The sequence below is a fragment of the Aspergillus ambiguus genome (assembly GCF_047715705.1).
Source record: "Aspergillus ambiguus strain CBS 117.58 unplaced genomic scaffold BDV59scaffold_11, whole genome shotgun sequence".
In the NCBI taxonomy this organism is placed as follows: Eukaryota; Fungi; Ascomycota; class Eurotiomycetes; order Eurotiales; family Aspergillaceae; genus Aspergillus; species Aspergillus ambiguus.
This window is the reverse complement of record NW_027395524.1, coordinates 132,320-153,561: the sequence shown is the minus strand read 5'-3', so window position 1 is coordinate 153,561 and position 21,242 is coordinate 132,320. Positions and strand designations below refer to the sequence as shown.

General features: G+C 53.1%; 9 protein-coding genes across 9 annotated transcripts; 5 read left to right on the top strand and 4 right to left on the bottom strand.

Moving 5' to 3' along the window:
- Positions 1-727: 727 nt before the first annotated feature.
- On the top strand, positions 728-1,518 carry BDV59DRAFT_201037 (uncharacterized protein; the record flags this gene model as incomplete). Its single annotated transcript, XM_073693726.1, has 4 exons — positions 728-786; positions 838-979; positions 1,032-1,134; positions 1,187-1,518. The coding sequence occupies 4 exons, from the start codon at positions 728-730 to the stop codon at positions 1,516-1,518; spliced, it is 636 nt and encodes a 211-aa protein (XP_073548950.1).
- Positions 1,519-2,533: 1,015 nt separating this feature from the next.
- Positions 2,534-5,169, bottom strand: BDV59DRAFT_207220 (fungal specific transcription factor domain-containing protein; the record flags this gene model as incomplete). Its single annotated transcript, XM_073694955.1, has 8 exons — positions 2,534-2,612; positions 2,726-3,100; positions 3,162-3,347; positions 3,399-4,015; positions 4,076-4,156; positions 4,214-4,524; positions 4,610-5,018; positions 5,071-5,169. The coding sequence occupies 8 exons, from the start codon at positions 5,167-5,169 to the stop codon at positions 2,534-2,536; spliced, it is 2,157 nt and encodes a 718-aa protein (XP_073548949.1).
- Positions 5,170-5,725: 556 nt separating this feature from the next.
- BDV59DRAFT_207219 (enoyl-CoA hydratase/isomerase family protein) lies at positions 5,726-6,598 on the bottom strand (the record flags this gene model as incomplete). Its single annotated transcript, XM_073694954.1, has 2 exons — positions 5,726-6,338; positions 6,408-6,598. The coding sequence occupies 2 exons, from the start codon at positions 6,596-6,598 to the stop codon at positions 5,726-5,728; spliced, it is 804 nt and encodes a 267-aa protein (XP_073548948.1).
- A 142-nt stretch (positions 6,599-6,740) lies between these two features.
- Positions 6,741-8,056, top strand: BDV59DRAFT_207217 (acyl-CoA thioesterase; the record flags this gene model as incomplete). The annotated part of the gene is made up of 3 exons (XM_073694953.1): positions 6,741-6,745; positions 6,927-6,993; positions 7,050-8,056. The coding sequence occupies 3 exons, from the start codon at positions 6,741-6,743 to the stop codon at positions 7,821-7,823; spliced, it is 846 nt and encodes a 281-aa protein (XP_073548947.1). The 3' UTR covers positions 7,824-8,056.
- A 915-nt stretch (positions 8,057-8,971) lies between these two features.
- On the bottom strand, positions 8,972-14,865 carry BDV59DRAFT_176004 (uncharacterized protein). The gene is made up of 7 exons (XM_073689358.1): positions 13,183-14,865; positions 12,927-13,131; positions 11,952-12,874; positions 11,024-11,903; positions 10,701-10,977; positions 10,428-10,651; positions 8,972-10,377 (listed from the first exon to the last, which is right to left on the bottom strand). Exons 1-7 carry the CDS (start codon positions 14,454-14,456, stop codon positions 9,376-9,378), a joined length of 4,785 nt encoding a protein of 1,594 aa, XP_073548946.1. The 5' UTR covers positions 14,457-14,865; the 3' UTR covers positions 8,972-9,375.
- Positions 14,866-14,871: 6 nt separating this feature from the next.
- Positions 14,872-16,377, top strand: BDV59DRAFT_176000 (uncharacterized protein). The gene is made up of 8 exons (XM_073689357.1): positions 14,872-15,429; positions 15,512-15,562; positions 15,636-15,667; positions 15,717-15,733; positions 15,801-15,812; positions 15,860-15,957; positions 16,008-16,024; positions 16,075-16,377. Exons 1-8 carry the CDS (start codon positions 15,390-15,392, stop codon positions 16,150-16,152), a joined length of 345 nt encoding a protein of 114 aa, XP_073548945.1. The 5' UTR covers positions 14,872-15,389; the 3' UTR covers positions 16,153-16,377.
- Positions 16,372-17,899, top strand: BDV59DRAFT_175993 (translation initiation factor eIF1). Its single transcript, XM_073689355.1, has 4 exons — positions 16,372-16,660; positions 16,891-16,965; positions 17,079-17,171; positions 17,227-17,899. Exons 1-4 carry the CDS (start codon positions 16,633-16,635, stop codon positions 17,373-17,375), a joined length of 345 nt encoding a protein of 114 aa, XP_073548944.1. The 5' UTR covers positions 16,372-16,632; the 3' UTR covers positions 17,376-17,899.
- Positions 17,900-17,982: 83 nt separating this feature from the next.
- BDV59DRAFT_201031 (N-glycosylation protein-domain-containing protein) lies at positions 17,983-19,147 on the bottom strand (the record flags this gene model as incomplete). Its single annotated transcript, XM_073693725.1, has 5 exons — positions 17,983-18,231; positions 18,288-18,435; positions 18,512-18,567; positions 18,633-19,015; positions 19,114-19,147. The coding sequence occupies 5 exons, from the start codon at positions 19,145-19,147 to the stop codon at positions 17,983-17,985; spliced, it is 870 nt and encodes a 289-aa protein (XP_073548943.1).
- Positions 19,148-19,536: 389 nt separating this feature from the next.
- Positions 19,537-21,158, top strand: BDV59DRAFT_15185 (uncharacterized protein). Its single transcript, XM_073687365.1, has 3 exons — positions 19,537-19,981; positions 20,035-20,142; positions 20,229-21,158. Exons 1-3 carry the CDS (start codon positions 19,617-19,619, stop codon positions 20,764-20,766), a joined length of 1,011 nt encoding a protein of 336 aa, XP_073548942.1. The 5' UTR covers positions 19,537-19,616; the 3' UTR covers positions 20,767-21,158.
- Positions 21,159-21,242: the final 84 nt, after the last annotated feature.

Genomic DNA, 21,242 nt, shown 5'->3' with positions numbered 1-21,242 from the left:
AATGACATCCACGCCGGGCCAGAGAGAGGCCAGACCCTGGTTCAGCTTAGGCCCATGGTGACTATGGTGTTGGCCTACAGCCTAACACTGTCAAGGGAAAGACATGGACGGGAGGGCGAGAGGAAGTTTGGATCCCGAGTGGAAATAATGCTCTTGGTGTAGTGACTGCCTGCATGAATGCCCTAGCGATGATGGAATAGTTACTGAGACACTGCCTACACATCGTTCCTGACTCACTACTCAAAAGTCCCGGGAAATGAATGCAGTACCTGCCGAATTAAATACTGGTAGCACTTTCCTACACCTATAAAGTGTTCCGGGAAGCCATATCCGGCATCATAGGGCCTGATGACTCTACCATAGTTGACCACTCTACCAAGGATGTGGTTATCACCCTTAGAAGGCACTTTTACAAAGTTTTCAAATAGATAGGCATCAGTTTCGTCACAATTTCTCCCATGGAATAGCAGCCTGACTGCTGTATAGTATATCCTTTTGGTTCCCCTGAACACCCTCTTCCCTTTTCCTACCATCTCCCTGCTTCGCTCTTGCACCGTCAAGCTATCAAGCTTTTTTGCTTTTCTCGCTTGACTTCTTGCTACACTCTTGCTTCTTTGTATCTCGCTTTCTCCTCTTATCCTTCTCCTCTTCCCCCTCTCCTTCCTCTTCTTTCTTCTCTCCCCCCCTCTTCCTTTCCCTTCCTCGAAATCCAAAGAGGAAGTAAAACATGGCCAGGCACCAAGAGGTAGAGACCGACGGTGCTGAGGCCCGTCTCTTCGTTGGGCAGTGAGTATCTCTTCTCCATCCTACGAGCCGCCACTTACATCGACCTTGCAGCCTGCCCAACAACATGGACCAACAGGCATTGGCCGAGGAGGTCCACCGGCAGTTCGCGCCATTTGGGCGCTGCAGTGTGAACGCCGGGCCTTTCGACCCCAACAAGGGCCGAAACTTGAAGACTGCCTTCGTGCAGTTCCGCGTAAGTCTCCCGGCCAATCCTTCCCTACATCCAAGCTGACGATCTCCCATAGCTGGTCTCCCGGGCTCAGGCTGCCCTCCGGGAAGCCAACCGGGTGGACGGGGGCATTTACATCCGTGGCCAGAGGGTCCGGGTGTCCCAGGCCGAGGGTGGAAGTAAGTATCTGCATCTCCCATTCATAGGACTATGTATATTAACATCTGGTAGAGCGCGGCCAATATAAGCACTGCGCCTCCCGGCGGCCCGCCCCACGGCCGGCCTACAATACGCAGGCTGTGGCCTACACTGCCCTTGTGGTGGCTAATCAGTCACAGGGTGTCTATCCGTTCTGGGCGGCTCCTCGGCCCTGGGCGGTGCCTCAGATCTGGGGGTTCTATCCCCCCCATGCGGCTCCCCAGGGCAGTTATGACAAGACCGGCCTGTGGAAGCCAAACCCACAGGCATCCACCCAGCCGGCTCTGCCAGCCAGAGACCAGGAGTACCGGCAGGGTCCTGGTATGATGACTCGGGATGGCCGAGCCTTCAACTGCCGGCAGTAGAGTGGGCGAGTGGGTGGGTGGAGGCGGCGTTCAAATTGGTATTTTGAAATTTTTTTTGTTATATCTTTAAATTGGAGTTTGGGGTTGGGGATACCCATGGAGCGAATGTGCATTTAGCAAGGACTTAGGGGTTTTCGATTAGTTGGTTGAATGAAATTATTAAAACTGATATTGTGCTGCAGCTGTACCGCCGATATATTGGAACGTATGTCTACAACAAACAGCGCACCTGAATGCGGTGTAGTAGACGCTGGCAAGGAACTATCTACTCAGCCTCCTGAACATCACAACGAGATTACTAGACAGGTAATAATATCGTTCAGAAGTCTATATGGGGGGAACTTTTCTTTCCTCTTTCCGTCATTGCCGCTTTAAGGGTGAGCCCGGTGAGTAAGGTCACCCTGACCCCATCCTCCCTTCATGCCCACGCTGGTTTTCTAGCTACTTCACTTAGGCATTAATGATGCGTCGACTAGGAGACAGAGAGCATGGCTCTGAGAAGACGGGCCCCCACTGCCCACCCCCCGGCCAGGGACAAAAGGCGCGAAGTCGTCCTGTCCTCCTTGACTCCTCTTTCACTCTTGCCTCCTGGCACCTCGCACCGCCGAGGAATCTGCTATCTACTCGTTCTCCCAGTCCAGCTGAAATACTCTCTTTTCTTCGCATTGCACCACGTCTCTCTGCCACAGAAATGCCTAGAGGAAGACAAAGTTCGATAGACTGGCTGTCGCCCAGGCCAGCGGTTATGTTCGAGGATGGAAGGTAGACGTGCTCCCTTCCTGGCAACAGAAGAATACTTGGGCTTTGTATGCGTGCCATAAACGAACCAGGCCCGCAGGACCACCAAGGCTCCATTTTAGAGAAGGCCGTCGCCAAACGAGGGCTGGAGGCTAGGAGTGGGCCTTACGCGTCACTACTCTTTCACCCAGGCCCAAGCTGCGATTATTTCCCAAGTCGTACAAGAATGCACGCGAAAATCTCAACAGCAGCCGGAAGCTCAATAACTGATAGAGATCTAACGTGTATCTGCAGAAGATTCGGGTTCAGGGAACATCAGTTGCTCGAGCGCGAAGGCGGATTCGAAAGTTAATAGCCTACCACAAGTATCAAGATGATTAGTAGTTTGAAAATGATACTAGGTTCGTCGAGCAGAGATGGCCATAGGGAAGCGATATACAAAGGGGTCCAGAACAAAACTTAAACGTACTCATTATCGAAGGTTCCGCCAGCTGATACTGGGGCAAAGGGACTCAACATTGTCGCGAAGGCATCAAAGATCTCCGCATTGTCCTGGCGTGTAGCATCTGGCAGCTCTGTAATAGAACCAATCGTGGAATCATGCGATGACTGAGGAATATAGTCCCTGGGAGCTGTGGCGGGAGCAGACGTCCGATAATATATCCGGTTCTTTGCCTTGGTGAACATTCTTGAAAGTATTTCAGCGCCGAAGTACACGGATTTGAGCTCTTCGATGACCATCATGCAAAACTCGAGGTTGTGGCGGCCCATACGTTGCACCATCTGCTTTGGAGAGGTGGCGTCAAGAAGATGGATTTGCAATGCGGGAACCAAGGCAATGCAGCTAGCGATATTTAGCACCCTGGCTCTAAAATGCCTTATTGGTCCTCTGGTAATGTACGTACACCATCGCTTGGGTGTGGCTGATCATGTCAGCACCGATCATGTTGCCGAGGATCCTGTTGGTGTTCGACGCAGCATCTTTAGTTCTCCGCAGTACAGTTGATGTCCATTCGTCCACAGAGAGATCAGGCGGATTCATTTCTGGCTTATCAAAAAGAAACGGCCGGTATAGGGTGAGCATAACGGACCTATAGCTTCAACGTCAGCCTGTCGAGGACGGAAATCCTGATTTCACTTACTCTAGATAGAGCTCTAGATGGTACGTGTGTAAGGAGACGACGTGACTGTGTCCGTGAGCTATAGTGTGATCTTTGCGGGAATAATACTGTCGGATGGTATCGTCCATGTGCTGTATTTCAATCTTACTGGGTTGTGTCCGCTCCGCTCGATTTTGCCATGAGAGGATCTTCGCTAGAGAGACGGTAAGTGCCAACAGCTCCGTCCACAATTTGGATAAGTCCTTAGTGCCTTCTGGAAGATACTTCTTTCGAATACTCTCCGGAATCCCAGCGAGCAGGTTATCGGAATCATTGGCTTGTGGCATTGGGGTACTGCAGTCGGCTAGGTTGATGCGCATAGGCCTGCCCATGCCAGCAGAGAACCACGCTTCACGGTAAAAGCAGCTCCACCACAACTGCCTCCAGATGCTGCTGTCACTCGTCGAGATCGCTTTACTGTGTTTTCCACCTTTATCTGGCTGCCGATGCAGCCCTATCGTTTGGCATAGACTGATAGCAATGCCGTTCCAATGCCAAGGTCCGGTTCTATCTTCAGTGTGCGAATACCAGAAGCCTGTCAAAAGCACCGCCTGGATCAGAGTAATTTTCCTCCTCTCATACTCCGCGTCATAAAGAGCCTATGTGACTTTGGTTAGCTAGTACTCTCCCTCTTCAAAACGGCATTATCGAGCTACGACCTTAGCCCGGATATACATTGCACGCTTCATCTCTTTTCGAGACGAGAAATTAGCTGTTTTTAGGGTGCTGTCATCTGCGAACTATTTCCCATGTTAGGATTCCGACGAAGGCAGTAATGGTGTGAGTGGTACCCATACATTTGCAGCAGCTAGGAACATGCTCCACAGCAGGTGTACGCTCACTTCGTTGCGTTCATTTTCGAACGTATCAAGGAACGAATGGGCGTCAACAACAGGAAAAAAGGGATGCACATAGTAGAAGTATGTCCGGATCATCATTTCGCAGACAGCAGGAGTGGGCAAGTTGAAGACGCCCTTACGGCGCAAGTATTCAATCGTATCCGGGTCTATATGAGTGGGCCTAATTCGTGGGATGAGGAAGTGGCCGCTCTTCTCCCCTGGCTCTGGCTCGCAGATGTCGACCACCAGACCGACGCCACGGGGGTCCCCTAAGTGACTGAATCAGCATCATGCTGGACTATCACTGGCGTGAGAATCTCCAAAAGACCAGCTGGATGAATATTTGATCCTCACCATATAATGGGGAATAGCATTTATCCGTCGCATCTCCGTCTGGTTGCGACGCGCCCGTGTCACCTCCATTGTGGTGACTGAAATGCTCGTTGAATGGACGATAAGGGGTTTCGATGCCATCTCCAGTATCCCCTACGGCTGGAGCTGTGGGACTCGGCCCGCTCGGTACAGATACATCCTTCAACGCAACGAGGCGCTCGGGGCCGGGCGGAAAGCTCCCATCCCCCAGCGGAGCACTCTGTATCGCGGGAGTGTCACTCGACGGCGAAGACACCATACCAAGGTGGTAAGGTAGGCCACGTCTGTTACGGCAGCTCGTTAGCTGGTTCGCCGAGGAGTTCTTCGGCCTGAGGTTGCCACTTCGCTTACTTTGATCTCCTGCTTTCCCGCGGTACACAGGAAACAGCATCTAACGAGCAGTTGGCGCAGGGTTGGCCAGTTTGTGGGAGACTGCACCTTACTTTACGGGCGTGGCATGACTGGCAAGCCACTGGTGCTCGTCTTCTGGACCGTCGCGATCTGGCAGCATTCCGCGGGCTCTCCTCTGCAGAATTGGGCATCATGGAAACTGCAGTCTTGTCGTTGCGAATGAAGTAGCACCAATGTAGCAATGTGGGAATGTTGCCGCGGATAAGAAGGAAACTGGGGTCGGAAAGGTACACTCGTTGGGCCTCGGCAACACAAGGCATACCGAGTTAGTTGCCTCGGCTGTCCGCCCATAGTTCGAGCTCATGGTCCAGGTGTACCTCATAGTAGCACGGTGACAAGACCAATTCCTCCATAAGTACATCGCGCTGGGGGCGGGTTAACGCTACGTGCAACCAAGTTACCCCCGATTACATACACCAAAATTCTGGAGGCAAATGATTGAAGCTGTTGTTGCTACTAGGGAGACGGAAGTTGGACGCTGAGCTCCTTCGTCTGAGCTAGGGCCGGCGGATGACGCTCTCAGAGGCCAAAAACCAGAAGATGGATTGAGAACCCTTGTACAGAGAGGCGAAGAAGGAAAAGACAGAAACAGAGCCTGAAAGTGTATATTAGGCGAAGTACAACTAAGTGCTAATGCCCATGACTAAAGCAGTATGCAGTGTAGGGCACACTATGTACTCAGCAAAATCAAAGTCGAGAAGCCTTGCTCTTGGACAGAGCCTCTCCCATCTTTGCCTGTGGGATACCCTGGCAGAAACGGTCGAGGCCACCAAACATCTCTAGCGGGGCTTGTTCGTCCTGCTCCCTAACCAAGCGACGACGCATCAAAGCCTTTGTCTCCAGAAGGCTCGACTTCACCAAGTGTTCGCCGAACGTCTGCTGCAGGTACCCCATCACTTGCTCACGGAAGTTGCCTTTGCTTTCGAAGACCTTGTTCACAAAACCGACCTGAGCCAACTCACTGACGGGAATCTTTCGACCAAGAAGAAGTGCCTCGTTTGCTTTCCCTTGACCCATCCGCTGAACAAAGGCGACACTGGAGCCGCCTTCGGCAACGAGGCCGAGAGAGGTGAAAGGAGTCATCAGCCAAGCATCGGATACCGCATAGATGAAATCTGAGTGCGATATCAACGCGGCAGAAAGCCCTATGACCGGTCCGTTCAGCGCCGTGACCAGAATCTTCGAATGGCTGTAGAACGCTCTCGCCACGTCGATGTTGTTATTGACCAATTTCGGAAGCCAGTGAGGGCGAGACAACATCTCCTCCATCGATGGTGGCTTCCCCTTGAGGTCAGCCCCTCTAAAAGTTGACATCAGCAACTCTTCACCAATTCCACCTTTCTTTGCGCAAAGGATGGAGAGAACTTACGCGGAGAAAAAGGCGCCCTCGCCAATCAAGACAGTCACGTAAACATCCGAATTCTCTTCAGCCTCTCGAAGCAAGCTTGCAAGGCGATAATACAGACTCTGCGTCAAGGCGTTGAACTTTTTTGGGTTGTTCAGCGTGATGACGGCAAAGATGCCGTTGATGTCAAGGCGAACAAGATCCTCTTCTGCCATGATTCGATAGAGTCGTTGTGTTGGGTTTCCTGATAAGGAGAAGATGGTGACAATATCCTTTGTTCAATCTGGAACCTGAGGGCTCTCATTGACCCTTTTAAGTTGTCTCTTCAGCATATGCTATCTATTGATTCCCGCGGCTATGGAGTGGGTACCTTCAGTACCGCGGAAAACACCGCAGAAGTATACGTCGGTTGTAAGCAAACCTGGGGCACCTCGGTATGGAGTATATCATCGATGTCCCTCTGTACATCTACAGCTATAGCAGCCTACATACAGCTGTTTTGGTTCATATACATCAGCCATAACATCTGCCTTGCGACATGAGATTCTGGATGTGGTGTCTCGGCCTGGTACTAGGTCTGAGTCTCAAGAGCTTACCTTTCATGTGGCATGTAAGCTCCGGATCGAAGTTGCTTTCTCCTTGCCTGAATCGATACTAACTTTCTAGTTTCGATTTTTTGCTGCCCTCGCAATGGGCTACCTCACCCGCAGAAGGTCAAGCCATGCGCTCCAACAACACCATGTCTTTCTCCCGGCAGTAGTCCGGTCACGTTCCCCAACAACGGAAGGGGACTTCAACATTCATAAATCCAATTCGACCTACATCACTGATCTCGATGTATCGAGAGCGCACCTCAGTGGGTTGCTCTTTGCGCCCATCTTGCAAAATTGCAACTTGATCGTCAGCGCGGTTTCGTGCACGTTTCATCGAGAAATCAAGCCATTCCAACCGTACGAAATTTGGACCAGAGTTGCAAGCTGGGACGATAAGTGGATTTATATGGTCACACATTTTGTTGATAATAGCAAGTTTTGGCCCAGATGCTACGTCATGCAGGCCCATGCTTCGATCAACAGCAAGAAGATGAGACCTCCGGTACCTCATAAGAAAGAACGACACAAAAATGTGTTTGCATCTGCTGTGACCCGGATGGTGTTCAAAAGAGGCCGCTTGACTGTACCTCCGAAGCGTGCTCTGGAAATCTGCAGTCTCCTATCGGCTCCGACGGCCGAATCCCCAACCGCAGCATCCTATCCAGATACCGGGGCTGGGGCAACAGAGTCAGCTACCGGCTTCAATGAATGGACAGTAGACGAGATGGTATCGCATAAAGAGACAAATCTCCCAATCGTACGGCTCGAGAGGGGCTGGGATGCTGTCCATGAGCTGTTCCGCGAGGAGCAGTTTGTGTTGGCAGAGTATAGGGACTTTATGTGGTGAAGGTCTAGGTCGAAATGGAGGTATTATGGTATCTTCTGCCGTTTTGCGTACAGAAACTGTTGGAAATTTATTAGCCATAATGCAGGGCACCGCCGAAAGACTTCGTATGTCCGATAGCGTGATAGGTTTAGACGTCCCAGGTTCCTAACACCCAGGTGCGGCTACCACCAGTGCGGTGATAGCTATACTTATGGTATACTAAAATACGGTGCAGTAGCCACAACATGAGGAGCTAATTGCTTCGATATATCGCATTTGTGGCTCAGGAGCGACGGGGATTTTTGAGTGTCTCGGTGACTAGACCTTGCGACAGGGATTGGGAACAGATATGTATGAGGCATCCCGCCGCTGTAAAGGATAACTATTCAAGTTAGTCAATACTAATCAATCTGGCTATCACTTTCGTTTCAAGATGTTGGTCTATTCCATGCCGGGACTCACGTGGCTGTTTTTCCTCACAAGAGGATCTTCAACACAGGAAGGTCCGGTGATTAGGCTTTGTATACACGCCAGGAGTCGTTATGGATGATCAGACTACTGTGTTAACTTTTAGTTGATCGACTTGTGCAGTTGCCTGAATTATTGACTCCCAGTGCCCGAGACGGATTCTGTCCATCGAACAAGGCCCTGAAATGTCAGTATAACGCACTATAAGGTGTCTACCTCGCTAGGCATTTATGACAGCTGAAAGGTACGTCTTCCAGATTGGCAGAGGCATCAGAACTAGACCCACCAATTCCAAGGACAGCAACCTGAGCGAGTCAAGCGACTGTCAATCCGTGACCCCAGAAGTGGCCGTATGTGCGACCCTCTGAACCACTGGTTTACCGAGGAGGTCCCAAGATGATTGATATCTCGGGAACGGAGAGGAATTGTGTAGTGCTTCCAAGCCGCAAGTTTAACCGTTGAGGCTCAACAATAAGGTTACAGAATCATGCATGTAGCAAACTATCACGCGGTATAAGAATATGCTAACGCCCAAGCATATGCATGACTACTCGGTATCATTGCAAAATCTGCGACACAATTTCTGGGGGCATGGCACACAGCGCCGACGGTTGGTTTCTTCGCGCCAGCAAGCCTATGGGCTGGCAGCGTTATCCAATCAATAATATGGCCTAATGGTAATTAAGGGGATCAAACTTCTACAGTCAGCAAAAGGTTCAAATTTATTTCATGCTGTTGAACCCATCATATTATTGCAACCACAACACCCCCGTGTATATACAACCCAATGCAGACCAAACATCAGGCAGACCTAAAATAGTAATGCATACAGCTAAACTGAAGTATGTAGAGAGTCATAGGCACGAGAAAACAAAGAGTGGATACTATCTAAGACAACCGATGCCAAACCAGAGCTCGCTGGTGAATAATGTGCGTATTCCATGCAAACAAAACACACCCGTGAAAACAAAAGCTACATGCAAGAGGTCATGGTATCAACGTGAGAAAATGCAAAGGGAACCGGAGACTATATACGGAGCTGATTATGGAGAAAGTAATAAAAGACGTTGAGGTACGTCATATGTACCACGGCGAGAAGAGGGCCCTAAGCTCTGACCCGCCGGGCGTCAAAGAACTTCAAGTTCACTGCGGTATCGTTGACTCCCACGATCGGAGCCGCATCCTCGAGAAGTTCCCATGGTCGAACAGGATATGGACCAATAGTTCGACCACGGTATTGGAGACGAAGGCGACTGGCCACGGAGTCTTCCGAGATGCCAGTTGGAATACTGGAAGACGACCCCTGCTGGGCGGATGATCCTGTGGGGAGACTGCCGGAAGGTGTAGGAGTAGGGGTAGATGCCGCGGCTGCTGCAGGAGAGGGGAGAGAGGCAGGAGGGGGGATGTTGGATGTCCCTGCTTCAGGAATAGGTCCCAGAAGATAAAGAAATCGAGAGTCGTTCTGGAACTGAAGGAAAGGAGGGCACTTGTCTTTGAGGAAACGGGCACACTGCTGTCGAGCTTCGTCAGGGAAGGTATCGATTAGAGAGGCCGCAACGTCCAAAGCGTGTGTTTGGAGCAGAATGCCAGGACAAGGCCGGTAGCCCTCAGATGAGATAGGGCGAGGGAAGTAATCAGCAGCTGGGTAGAGACGAAGAACATTGGCCGGAAGTCGCGCCAGAGAAATGCAGAAAATAGAGACCAGGAGACGTGATTGATCTTGCACGAGAGTCGCTTTGGGGGCCAAACTCGACACATTGAATGCGGCTCGATGGAGGACGATCATTCGCAAAAGAGCTGAAAACCAGAAGGCAAGCGCTCTCTCGAAATTGGAACGGGACTGAGCCATCTGCTCGGAAGCCACAACTTGTCTGCTTGTTTGCATGACGACAAGCTTGTGAAGCAGCAGGTCCATCTTGTCGACGAGAATAGGACCTATACCTTGCACACCGACTTCAGGAATGCTGTACGCTAGCTTCTCGATGATGGTGAGATATAGCTTTGCAGTCTCGAGGGCGGTTGTGTTTGGTGCATAAGATAATTGATCACCAAGAACCTCCTCGAAGAGAGGGACAGAGAAAAATTCCTTCTCAGCTCGCTCCCGAATCTAGGCCTGTTAGTGCCTGGGCGTCAAAGGCCCATAAGTCGGAAACGTACCTGCTGTACTGAATCTAAGTTCATTAACCCTACCAGGCCAACCCAGTTGGATCCCTTGGCACGAGTATCTGCGATTGCAGCCTTGAACATCACATCCACAATGGCGTCTCCCATTTTCTCTTTAGATCCCGCATTGGAGAGCACTTGAAGCTTTAATTGACAGAAGGGAAGTGAGAAGTCGTCAGTCATATGGACAACTTTTTCGGCCTCAGAGACCTGTGGATCTTGAGGATGTTAGCCAAGTTTTGGGGCGGTCAAAGACTGGAGACATACTGTGCAATGAGTCAGATCCCAAGAGCTCATTCAGCGTGTTTTGCAATATAACAGTGTACGCCGAGTTCTGAGAAGTGATCTTTTGCAGACAACACTGTACCATGCAAGCGGGCTGCTGGATAAGAAGAAGGCGGAGAAGTGCGGTGGCCGAGCTTTTCAGTTCGTTGCTGATTTCAGAAGCCGCGCCTGTAGAGACCGCATCGCAGATTATGTCCAGCGTTTCCCCATAATTTTTGAGAAGGAACTCCTGCTGCGCTAGGTGGAAGCGATATGTGACCTAGGGAGGTTAGCAAGTGCGTTGGTGGATAGGTAGATAAACATACCAAATCAAAATATCTGCTTTGTCCAGGCGCAGGGGGAAGCAAAAGCCCCAAGAGGTCCTTCTTCAGGCCAGTTGGGTTTGGTATTTTCGAAGCAATCTTTTCAGATAGTAAAAGCCTCTTGACAAGGAACACGAATGCATGTATCGTGACACATCCGACTCCAATCAGAGGGGGGAGGATGTGTGGCATGATCGATGGAGCAGAGTTCTTCAAAAGCCCACATACCCATCGGATTAACATAGCATCGAAATGCTTTGGATGAAAAGGCCTCAAGTAGGCCAAGTACCGACACGTTTCGTTCGCTGAGAGCTTTGCTTCGTCGCTCTTCCCGGACAGTATATTCGTCAGAGAAGCAAATATCGAGTCCATGGTAGACTCATCCATCCCACCGCCCGACGAAAGTAGTTGATCCAGCTTCGAGCGGTAAGACGGATCCGCTTCATTGATGGCTGCCGACGGGTTATCCGATAGAGGTGAAGGCGCTGCCAATGCTGACTTGCTCTCTATGCGTACAAGGTCCTGGCGGAGAAGAGCGACTGTATTGAATTCCTGCGGGAGTCGGAGTCCAAGTTCAATCAGGGAAAAGACCAGGTCAAGGTTAGGCGTGCCCAATCTTTTTAGTCGAGAATACGATTCCACCAGGTTCCTGAAAAGGTCGGTCGTTGCACCAATGACACAGAACGAATCAAAATGATAATTGACCGTGTCAGCTGCCGATGCCAAAACGATGTTATCGTCGCAGCTAGTCGCCTGTTTCACCACATCCGCAAGCATAGATAAGTCCCCGAAGCTCTCCAAGATGTCCCGTACATTGTAGAATTCGTCAGGGGTGAGGATGGACACGTTCCCCTCAGCTTGTGTAGCCGTTCCCATCGTTTTCCTAGAAGGGTCAGTGATAGCAACAAATTGATCTTGTCAAGTTACTCACCCAGTCGCATTGCGATGCCTCGATACTCCACGTCGGAGCCATTGGCCAATTTCGGATCTGACCGCCCAGGTCAAGTCCGGCGAAGGTGTTTCAACCGACATCGCATAACCAACCTCATCACCAAATATATGAGGAAGGCGTTGGGCGATGGAGGCTTTGAGGTCTGCGATGGTAGAATCTTCCGAAGAAGCGGGTGCCCCGGCACGGTACAGGAGAGTATTGCGAAGGTTACGCACATGCTCTGGAAGACGGGTCATGGGCAGCTGCTTCAAAAGGAAGAGGTCAACGGATCGATCTGACTGGGAACTGGGAGCAACTCCCTTCGCCATTAACCACTGGAGATATCGTCCAACAGAGAACGTTTGGGACCTGACAAGTTCTGAAATGACGTGATAGAGATTGTCCATGTTCAGCGAAGCACAATCCTCAAGTTTGGTCAAGAATGACAGGATGTAGGTGTCAATGTCCACCCCGGCCGTCTTCCATTTGCGAAGAAGGCGGACAGCGGTATATACGCGACACAGGCCGCAGCGAAAGGGAGTTGACGTCCATTGAAGAAGCTTGGTAACCAAAACACCCTTATCTTCGATGGTTTTTAAACAAGCGACTGAAGCCGATGCAATATCATGCGTGGATCGGATCGAGTCAAACAAATGGATGACACGCTGCTGGGGTGATCGTTGGCCGGAATCTTGGCGATCCTTGGAAAGCTGCACCCGGACATTGCGCTCAGCAATATTTTGGAAAATGGCCTTGCATGTGTTGTCTTTCATATCTAAGCAGGAAGCAATTAAGTCCTTGTATCTGGGCCACGAATTAGGAAGGATGAGCGATGACGTATGTTCGAGGACGAGCTTTTTGATATAGAGAGACAAGCGATCCACAAGGGGCCGAAGGGTGGTTGCATGTTCGGGGTTGGTGCTCTACTCGGCGGTAAGTACTAGCATTATGACAATAATACGGGTTGTTGCATACTTGACGAAGCTTTTCCAGCAACGCTTCCGCTAGTCGACGCCCACGCTTGCGATATCGCATGATATTGTCCCAGTAGATGCCCAACATGAGAAGCCACACAGGTACTGAGTTGAGCGAAGAGGTCTCTAGCGAAGACAAGAACCATCCGAGATACTGTTCGTGGTCGAGCAGACGTTCGAAGAAAAGACGGGCAGTCAGGCCAACGCTGCAGTGGGTTAGTGGTGGGCAGAAGATGATCAAGAAAACGTATACGTACGCATATGTCATTTTCATTTTCCAACCCGCAGATCCACACGCCGCGATTAGAGCCTCCAAAAATTGCTGCACATGGGCGGTCCAGTCGCGGACCCATTTGGCTTCTAACCCGACGACGACTGCTCCGCTGGTCCCTTTGCGTTTAAAAGCGCGGATTTCATTTGCGCCGACACATTTGGCCAGCCACACGGCGCGGTTGACAGGGATCCATTTGCTCAGGCATTGATCGAGAAGGACCTTGCCTCGGATCCCGTGCGGTATGGTTCGACTCAAGCGGCGCAGAGGAACGGAGGGGTTGGCGAGGTCCCGCAACCAGGCCTCTCGCTTATTGTCTGTTAATGTGACTCGAGGAGGTGGTTTGAAGGTGGAGGGAACGGTGACAAGATTGTGACTTTGTCTCTTCTCGAGGGCGGTGGTGAAGATGGAGGACAGCATCTGCAAGCCGGAGCGATGCTTCAGCTGGGCATATAATGAAGGTCGGGCGGTGTTGGATTCATTTTGGGACACCTGGGTGCGGTCGTAATGGCCTTGTTTCGCGGCTTGTTCATTGAGGACATCTTCCGGATGATTTCCCGTCCATGGTGAGAAGTCCGCTACTTCTGTGGATTGACCGGGGTGGTTAGCTGGGTGTTCGGCAGCTCCTGAATGTAGAAGTGGGCACTTACTCTCGCCCTTGAGAACCGGTGCCACAGATGGACATTCGATATGGTACGGAGTGGTTTGGACTTTCTTCACCGGCGAGGGATCTCGCGTGGTAGGCTTATTAGCCACGGTTTCTGTGGAAGCGTACTTCCAAGGGAGCACGGGGAATGGAGGCGGCGATGCTGGTTTCCCACTCTGCGCAACAGCCGCAGCATCTTCCTCACTCAGTTCCCCACTCCCGGGGATCTCGGATATCAAGGCCTGAAAAGACCAGACGGGTCGACCACGCCAGGAAAGCTGGGACGGCTTCGCGGTTGGGGTACTGGAGCTCGGAGTATTCCGCGGCTCGGCACCGCTCCCGGAGGCCGGACTTGCATCAGCGGTAGACGGAGCGGAAGGCAGATCCAACCGCAACTTTTTTGTCGGGGGTTCCCTCTCAGAGGCATCGGCGGAGTGTGAAGTGAGGTCGATAACGGGGGAGGGCCGTGGTTGCGGCTGCGGCTGAGGAGCGTCCAGCTGGAGATCGGATGTGCCCAACGACTGAACAGTGTCGGCACGTCCAGCGGCCGGGTTGATCACTCGCAGGGGATGATGACCCCACGGTTGGACGCCGGCAGAAGAATGAGGGATCATCTCAGCGTCATGATGGACTCCAAGCGGGGAGAAGTCATGGGAGGAAGGGCGATGATACGGACAAGTCGGAGGGCGATCGGATAGGGGACTGATAAGGAGGGAGGAGTATGGGGGCAATGGATGGGTCGCAGGATGGGCTGGAATGAAGGGAAAGTTGGAATATAAGAGATAACGGAGGTGATGGAAGACCGAAAAGAGGGGAGAAGGAGAATGGGGAGAGGGAGAGAGAGGAAGAGTGTGTAGTTGGTATCAGCGGAACGGAAGCCGGAGAAGTGCAGATCGCGCATGCGGTGAGCGTGCAAGCAAACAAGACAAATATTTACCAATGGGGATATCTCAACCGCCACTCTACCACTATTTGGCGAGTATCTTTGGGGTCCTATTATTCCCTCGGGTAGAATGATGATCATTGATCCTACAGGCATTTGGATATAGTCTTTTCCATCCCCGATCATCATCTACGTAGATCGATCATCTGGTTCACCCTGCGGAGTGGCGTGATACTAGGATGGCATGATTCGACCTGTTTGGTCAAGTCGACCAAGTCAACCGTATGATACGCTCACACCAGCTGGACGTCTTCGTACCGGAGAATCTTGTCGATCCGCAGCTCAACCGGTTACCTGCTGTGCGACGTGGTTATCGCTGTCCTACAGGATAGTTCTCCGTACTGCAGACACGGCGTCAAGTTGAGACTCCGCTGGCTGCACAATAGTAGATAGATCCCGGCGGCCAACGAGATAGGAAAAGTCTGTCTGTCAGGGGGCTGATTGTGGAAGGGTATCCGTAATTGCATCTGTTCGATGTCGGTATCTCTCTATCACTCCATCGGTTATCAGCAAGTCAGCGGTCTTGGCGCCCCAGACTTTCCGGACAGGTTGATCTTCCCGTCGCATCACCCACTGCGACATCACTTATCAAACCACCCTCACCATGGCTTCCAAACTGAAGGATATGCGGCGGCTGGATCTCGGTAAGATCTGACCCTTTTTGGTTTCATCCATACGGCTCAATTCTCCCCTGCCTGGATCCCCCGCTAACTTTCCTCGCCGAAGCCATCCCCTACGTCGACCCCCCAAAGGATAAGAATGACGCCGATATGTCGGGTACGTCCTTCGCCCCCTCGTGTTATTCTTCATATTTGCTTCAAGCGGATGGACTGGTTAATTATGGATCCAGGCGCCATGTCTAGCACCATGCCGATGGCTGCGGTAGGTACCCTCACGGCACTGCAATCCATCCGCTGACAGTCCATCTTAGATGTTTACCCGGAATAGGTGAGATAGCGCCGAATGTCGATCTGTCAGATCGGATGGTTCTGATAACAAATGCCGGATAATGCAGAATGATCGGATGGTGAGACCTTCTGGCCACCGACTCTTGCTCCTTGCTCACCGTTTCAGGGTCTCGTTTGTCTTTTCCCTCCAGTCGTGGCTCGGTGAATCCGAAGAACAGAAGAGAAACGCCTCTACGCCGGCTTACATGTCGGTTCTGATGTCTTGTTCGTTACGTCCCACCCGAGTTCGGTCCTGATACTAACCATAAGTCTAGTGATGGCATTGGTTGTGGTAAGCTTGTTGTCCACGATTCTTCCCGAACGTGTCTAATCCCCCTACAGACATATTTCCCCATCTTCATGCCTCCGCCGGCCGCTCGCGTCAACCCCGCCGCTGCGACTCCGTCGCCTTCTCCGTAGGGGTTGCGTCCGTTCGATAGTCCGAGATACTGGAGAGACTGAATACCCCGGATCTGCCGTTATGCAGAGATGCATCTTCCCATCTGCACTCCACGTGAGATGCTGTACAGATAGTTATGCTGGTTGCGCCATGTAATAGTTAATGCTATGTTTTCAACTATGGAATAAAAGTATAGCGTCCGCACTAGTAGTATATCGAATATAATCCATCACTTTCTACAAGCAATGACTGCGACGTTACTTTGGAACGGGAGCTGAGTCATCCGCACACCGCCTTCCCCCCCACCGCCCCTCAAAAGGCTCTTCCTCGTCTTCTTCCAACTTCTTCCCGTCAACCATCTTCAGTTTCCATCTTTACTGCCCGCCACCGTCACCCCCGACGTTCGATCACTTCCATCGTCAGAGAGATTTCGATTCTCCCCCCTCGCTCACTTATCATACTCCGCTTTTAAGGGCCGTTTACGAGGAAAGGCCGAGTTTATGTCCATCGAAAACCTTAAGACCTTCGGTGAGTTCGATTTGCCACCCCCCTTTACACGCTGCCTCTTGTTTCCGCGACCTGTTGCATCTGGTGACAGGGCTCCGTTGGCGATGTCTCCTGGCTGTCGAATATCCTCTCCTTTCGGACGGCAGCGAGGAGACCCCGCCCACTGAGAACCTCGTCAACACGCGACGGCCGTGGCGGGGTAGTTGGTTTCTGGTTTCCCGGGCTGAGGCTGACACGTGCTCTCAACACAGACCCCTTCGCCGAAGCTGACGAAGACACCGGCGAGACCAAGCAGTCTCAAAATTACATCCACATACGGATTCAGCGTACGCTTTCCCCCTTTTTCTCTCTTCTTCTGCTCGTCTCCTCCCCGCCTTGTCGTCGCCGGCGGGAGGTCCACCTGCCTATTTTCGGGACCCCAGCTAACCTTCCGCCCCAGAACGCAATGGTCGCAAGACCTTGACTACCGTGCAGGGTCTTCCTAAGAAGTTCGATCAGAAGAAGATTCTGAAGGTGATCAAGAAGAAGTTCGGTGTGTAACCTCCTGGTCTCGGCCGACGTGAATCGTCTCGACTAACTTCCCCCAGCTTGCAATGGCACCATCGTCAACGACACTGAGATGGGCGAGGTGATTCAGCTGCAAGGAGACCAGCGTAAAGATGTTCAGGAGTTCTTGACCGACAAGAAGGAAGGTCTCGAGCTGGATGCCAAGACCATTAAGGTCCATGGATTCTAAACGAGACGCCACGCCCCGTTCCGGTCCCCTTCTTCCCAGTCTACGTTACCCTCGGAGTGGCGGGATAGAGGCTATGTGGTGTCTGTACTCCGTCTGACCTTGCAGCTGCCGGCGCTCGCAGCTAGCTGCCTGGTCGGTTGGTTCCGCTCGCTGTCCTCTCCCCCTACTCGCTCTGAGCCCGGTACCTGGACTTGGGCCTTGTCAAAATGATGCACTGTCTCAATCGGTTTTCCCCGCAGTTGCGCTGCGGGGAACAACGTGGGTCTAGCTTTTGACTCGACTGCGATACTCAGAATGGGATTATGACGGAACGAGGCGTTGGTAGATACCCAATATCTGCATAGATGTTTGCTGTTTTCCTTTGTCTGCTTTGTCAAATTGTCTCGCGGGGTTCATGTCGGCCGTGGAGGGTGTTGTGGCCTGGTCAACTGTCGTTTGATCGTGGTCTGCTCCATTCTGTCATTGCTTCATGTCTCTCGTACCATCGCTATACTATTCCAATGAACACTATTGTTGGACTTGCTTCTCTACGTAGATCGATCATGCGGCACAATAGTAGCATTGTAGATACAAAACTGCTAATATATTCCGAGAATGCGAATCCCAACTACAACTCACCCACCGCTCGATCATCTGCCACCCGCATGCGGAGGAAGATCGCAACCGCCCAATCCCACAGCTTGCGAGTGATCACAAACACCGGCACCTCCGGCTCGTTCTCGCGCGTCAGATGCAACTGCAGCAGCAAAGACGACATGCTGACGAAACTGGCGATCGAGACGACCAGCAGCGCGGCGGCTGTCTCCCGTTTGATCATCGCATGGTTTTGCGTGGCGTGGTAGAGGAACGTCAGCGTCTAGGTCAGCCGCGTTAGTTACTTGCTCCATATGGCATCAGGGGAGGCCAACGCACCGTTGTGATCGAGATCCAGGCCGGGAGCAAAAGTCGCGGATCCGACGACGCACCGGAAAGATACAAAACCCAGGAAGTAATATAAGCAATCAGCCCGTTTGTGGTCAGGAGACGGATGACCACCGCCGGCGGGGTATAATTCAGAAGCCTGTATGCAATCCGCATCAGCACAACACAACACAACCCGGGGACCTAATCAATCCAGGGGCCCACCCCACACTCACCATCGAGACATCATGCAATCGGCAAAGAAATACGAAAGATAAGCGGATGCACAGCACTGCCCGGAGCATTCGATTAGCCCTTCCCACTCGCACCTCCATCCCACGAACGGAATATACATACCCACATAATCGCCAACGCCACCTCCGTCACCCGAAACCTCCTTTCGACATCCCAGTCCTGCCCGACGCTGCCGACAATCGCCGCCGCCCAGCCCTCCCCGCCGACCCCGGGCCGGATGTGCAGCAACTCCGCCAGGAAGGTGAACGCACAGCGCAGCCCCCACCACGCCGCGGGCGCCGTGCTCAGCGCGCGACAGATGATCAGCGGCAGGTACCACTTGCGGTCGACGCCGAGGATGACGGCCACGCGCGGGTGCAGGGCCGACGGGCCGGCGGCGGGGCCGGCATCGTGGCTCGTCGGGGTGTGCGAGGTGGAGGTGGAGGAGGCCGGGGACGGCGGCACGACGGTCGAGGCCGGCGACGGTGATGAGGGCGCCACGACGTCTTTGTCCGGCGGGGCGGAGAACGAAGAGGAGGACGTGGAGTAGGGCGGCGGCGTGGTTTCCACCCGCGGCGGATTCACGGCTGCGGCTTCAGGGGACGTCCAGGCGCGAGAGAGAATCCGAGCGGCCGCATTACGACGTTGAGGAGGAGCCAGCCTTGTATCACGGCATATGCAGCCGTCGTGCAATGGGGTTTAAGTCGGCGTAGGGGGGTCGGTCGTGTGGAGGGGATAGATCGTCTGGGCGAGACCACTTGGTCTATTGTAGATCTGAGGGCCCCTGACCTGAGGGATGGAGATCACCCGTCGTGCGAGGCGAACGTCGAGGGGCAAGCACTATTGGCGTCTCGGCGTAGGAATGCCCCGGTGATAAGTCGGCGCTGGGGAGAAGCGCAGGTGGGAGGGAGAAGGAGGTGGTGAGCGGAGAGGAAGCAAACAATCAGTCGGTCGTCGTTGGTAGATAGCGGGCTGTTCACGTGACCTGCGATTTCTTTGGCTCGGAAAGTCGACGAGCCTCTTGCGGTCTATTTATCCCTCCGTCCGCCCTCCATATCCCCGTCGCTCCCCCTCTCAGGGTTTCCGTCTGCCGGTCCGCAAGTCGCAATGGCGTCTTCTCTGTCCCAGGGCCCTCTGTTCTCGGCGGTCCGGTCCAACACCGCTGTTTCGCGCTTCTACTTCCCCGTCGTGTCCGGATCATGCCAATGCCGGTCCTTCTCACAAGCGTCGCAGCGCAACGGCCGCCAGCCAGTGAACATGGGTACTCCTAAGACGCCCACGCCGCTGAAACCGTCGACCGCCACGAGGGGCTCCATGATGTCGAGGTCCGAGTTGCCCACGGATCTCGGATTGCTGCCGGGCACCTTCATCCGGCCGCTGTGGAGGGACCTGCCGTCGATCTTCACACACCCCAAGGAACGTCTACAGCTGGAGTGGCTTTGGTTGAAGTCAGGATTCCAGTCGTTTGCCAGGTACCTACGCTTCCCTCCTCGAGTGCGGCGTTCAGCCCTAACCGCCCTCACAGCGTCATCGTGTACTCGAAAATCACCTTCAAAGGCCTCCCACTGCGCTTCCGGGAACGACGCCAGGTCGCCCGTGACCTCCACCAACGGATGTACACCGCATTCGCCGCGTAAGTGTTGTCCTTCCCTTGTTCCACCATGACTCCCCCCCTCCCCTCCAGCCAACTGGTCCATTAACGCCCCGACCAAATGGCAGCGGCGACGTCCCCACGATCCGCAAGCTCTGTTGCACCGGCTTCGCCAACGACCTGACCTCCCGCATCACCTCCCGCGCCAAAGACGAGGCCGTCACCTGGTCGCTCACCAAGTACAACCGCACGCCGGCCACGCTCTTCACGGGCGTGCGCGTTCTCGCCGACCGTGCGACGCAGATCCCGGAAATCCCAGACTCGGGTGTGCGACAGGTCGTTGTGCGCATCACCAGCCGCCAGGAGACCAGCAAGATGCGCGTCGTCTCGGCTCCGGCCCCGACCCCCGCCGGCCCCGGTCCCCGCAAGACCCAGCCGCAGACGAGAGCGCTCGAGCCCGTCGGCCCCGCAAAGCAGCAGGACTGCACCGAGTACCTCGTCTTCCAGAAGCTCCGCTGGTTCGGCCAGGAGGAGGACTGGCGCGTCTGGGGCCACACCACCCCGACGACTGTCGAGGATCTCTACTCCAACCCGATGTTCGCCCCGGGCTTGTCCCTCGCGGAGCGGATGCAGCATGCCCAGGATATGTACCAGGGCAAGAAATGAGCGCTGCCCTCACCGTTGTCTGTGGCACGTTCAACTCGTGTGGCCTGGCCCGGCTTTATATTTTGTGAGCGGGCGGCCTTGGGCGACCTGGGGCGACCTGTCGGGTGGCCGCGTAGCGTGGTCCCCGTTGTCTGACGTCTGTTCGGATGGACAGGACAGCCGCTTCGATTCGTCTTTTGTGTTGGTCTAGCAGTTTGGGCTGGCTGCGTCGCATCTTCTGTATCATGTATCATGCCCCGTTTTGATTTCCTTCCCTCCAATGAGGGAGCTTCGCATACATGTATTATATCCACTTTGTTGGCATTCAATTTGTAATTATTAAGGATGTTAAGTCCGGATAGATCAAGAAAAGTTATGAATGGCACCCAATTTTCCAGAGTAGAGACTGCAGGAAAAGAGTTGCGGCGCAAAATACCCAACAATATTATGTACACAGTACCTTACTCAAGGGTACTCAAACGGACGAGAGTAAACCA

Excerpts from the sequence above, each read along its gene's own strand:
- BDV59DRAFT_15185 (XM_073687365.1), top strand. The coding sequence starts at position 19,617 with ATGGCGTCTTCTCTGTCCCAGGGCCCTCTGTTCTCGGCGGTCCGGTCC. Across the intron at positions 19,982-20,034 it reads GGATTCCAGTCGTTTGCCAG|CGTCATCGTGTACTCGAAAA; the intron begins GTACCTACGCTT and ends CCGCCCTCACAG. Across the intron at positions 20,143-20,228 it reads ATGTACACCGCATTCGCCGC|CGGCGACGTCCCCACGATCC; the intron begins GTAAGTGTTGTC and ends ACCAAATGGCAG.
- BDV59DRAFT_176000 (XM_073689357.1), top strand. The coding sequence starts at position 15,390 with ATGGCTTCCAAACTGAAGGATATGCGGCGGCTGGATCTCG. Across the intron at positions 15,430-15,511 it reads TATGCGGCGGCTGGATCTCG|CCATCCCCTACGTCGACCCC; the intron begins GTAAGATCTGAC and ends TCCTCGCCGAAG. Across the intron at positions 15,563-15,635 it reads GAATGACGCCGATATGTCGG|GCGCCATGTCTAGCACCATG; the intron begins GTACGTCCTTCG and ends TTATGGATCCAG.
- BDV59DRAFT_175993 (XM_073689355.1), top strand. The coding sequence starts at position 16,633 with ATGTCCATCGAAAACCTTAAGACCTTCG. Across the intron at positions 16,661-16,890 it reads CGAAAACCTTAAGACCTTCG|ACCCCTTCGCCGAAGCTGAC; the intron begins GTGAGTTCGATT and ends CTCTCAACACAG. Across the intron at positions 16,966-17,078 it reads CATCCACATACGGATTCAGC|AACGCAATGGTCGCAAGACC; the intron begins GTACGCTTTCCC and ends CTTCCGCCCCAG.
- BDV59DRAFT_176004 (XM_073689358.1), bottom strand. The coding sequence starts at position 14,456 with ATGATCCCTCATTCTTCTGCCGGCGTCCAACCGTGGGGTCATCATCCC. Across the intron at positions 12,875-12,926 it reads TGCTGGAAAAGCTTCGTCAA|AGCACCAACCCCGAACATGC; the intron begins GTATGCAACAAC and ends ACCGCCGAGTAG. Across the intron at positions 10,652-10,700 it reads GGGATCTGACTCATTGCACA|ATCCACAGGTCTCTGAGGCC; the intron begins GTATGTCTCCAG and ends AACATCCTCAAG.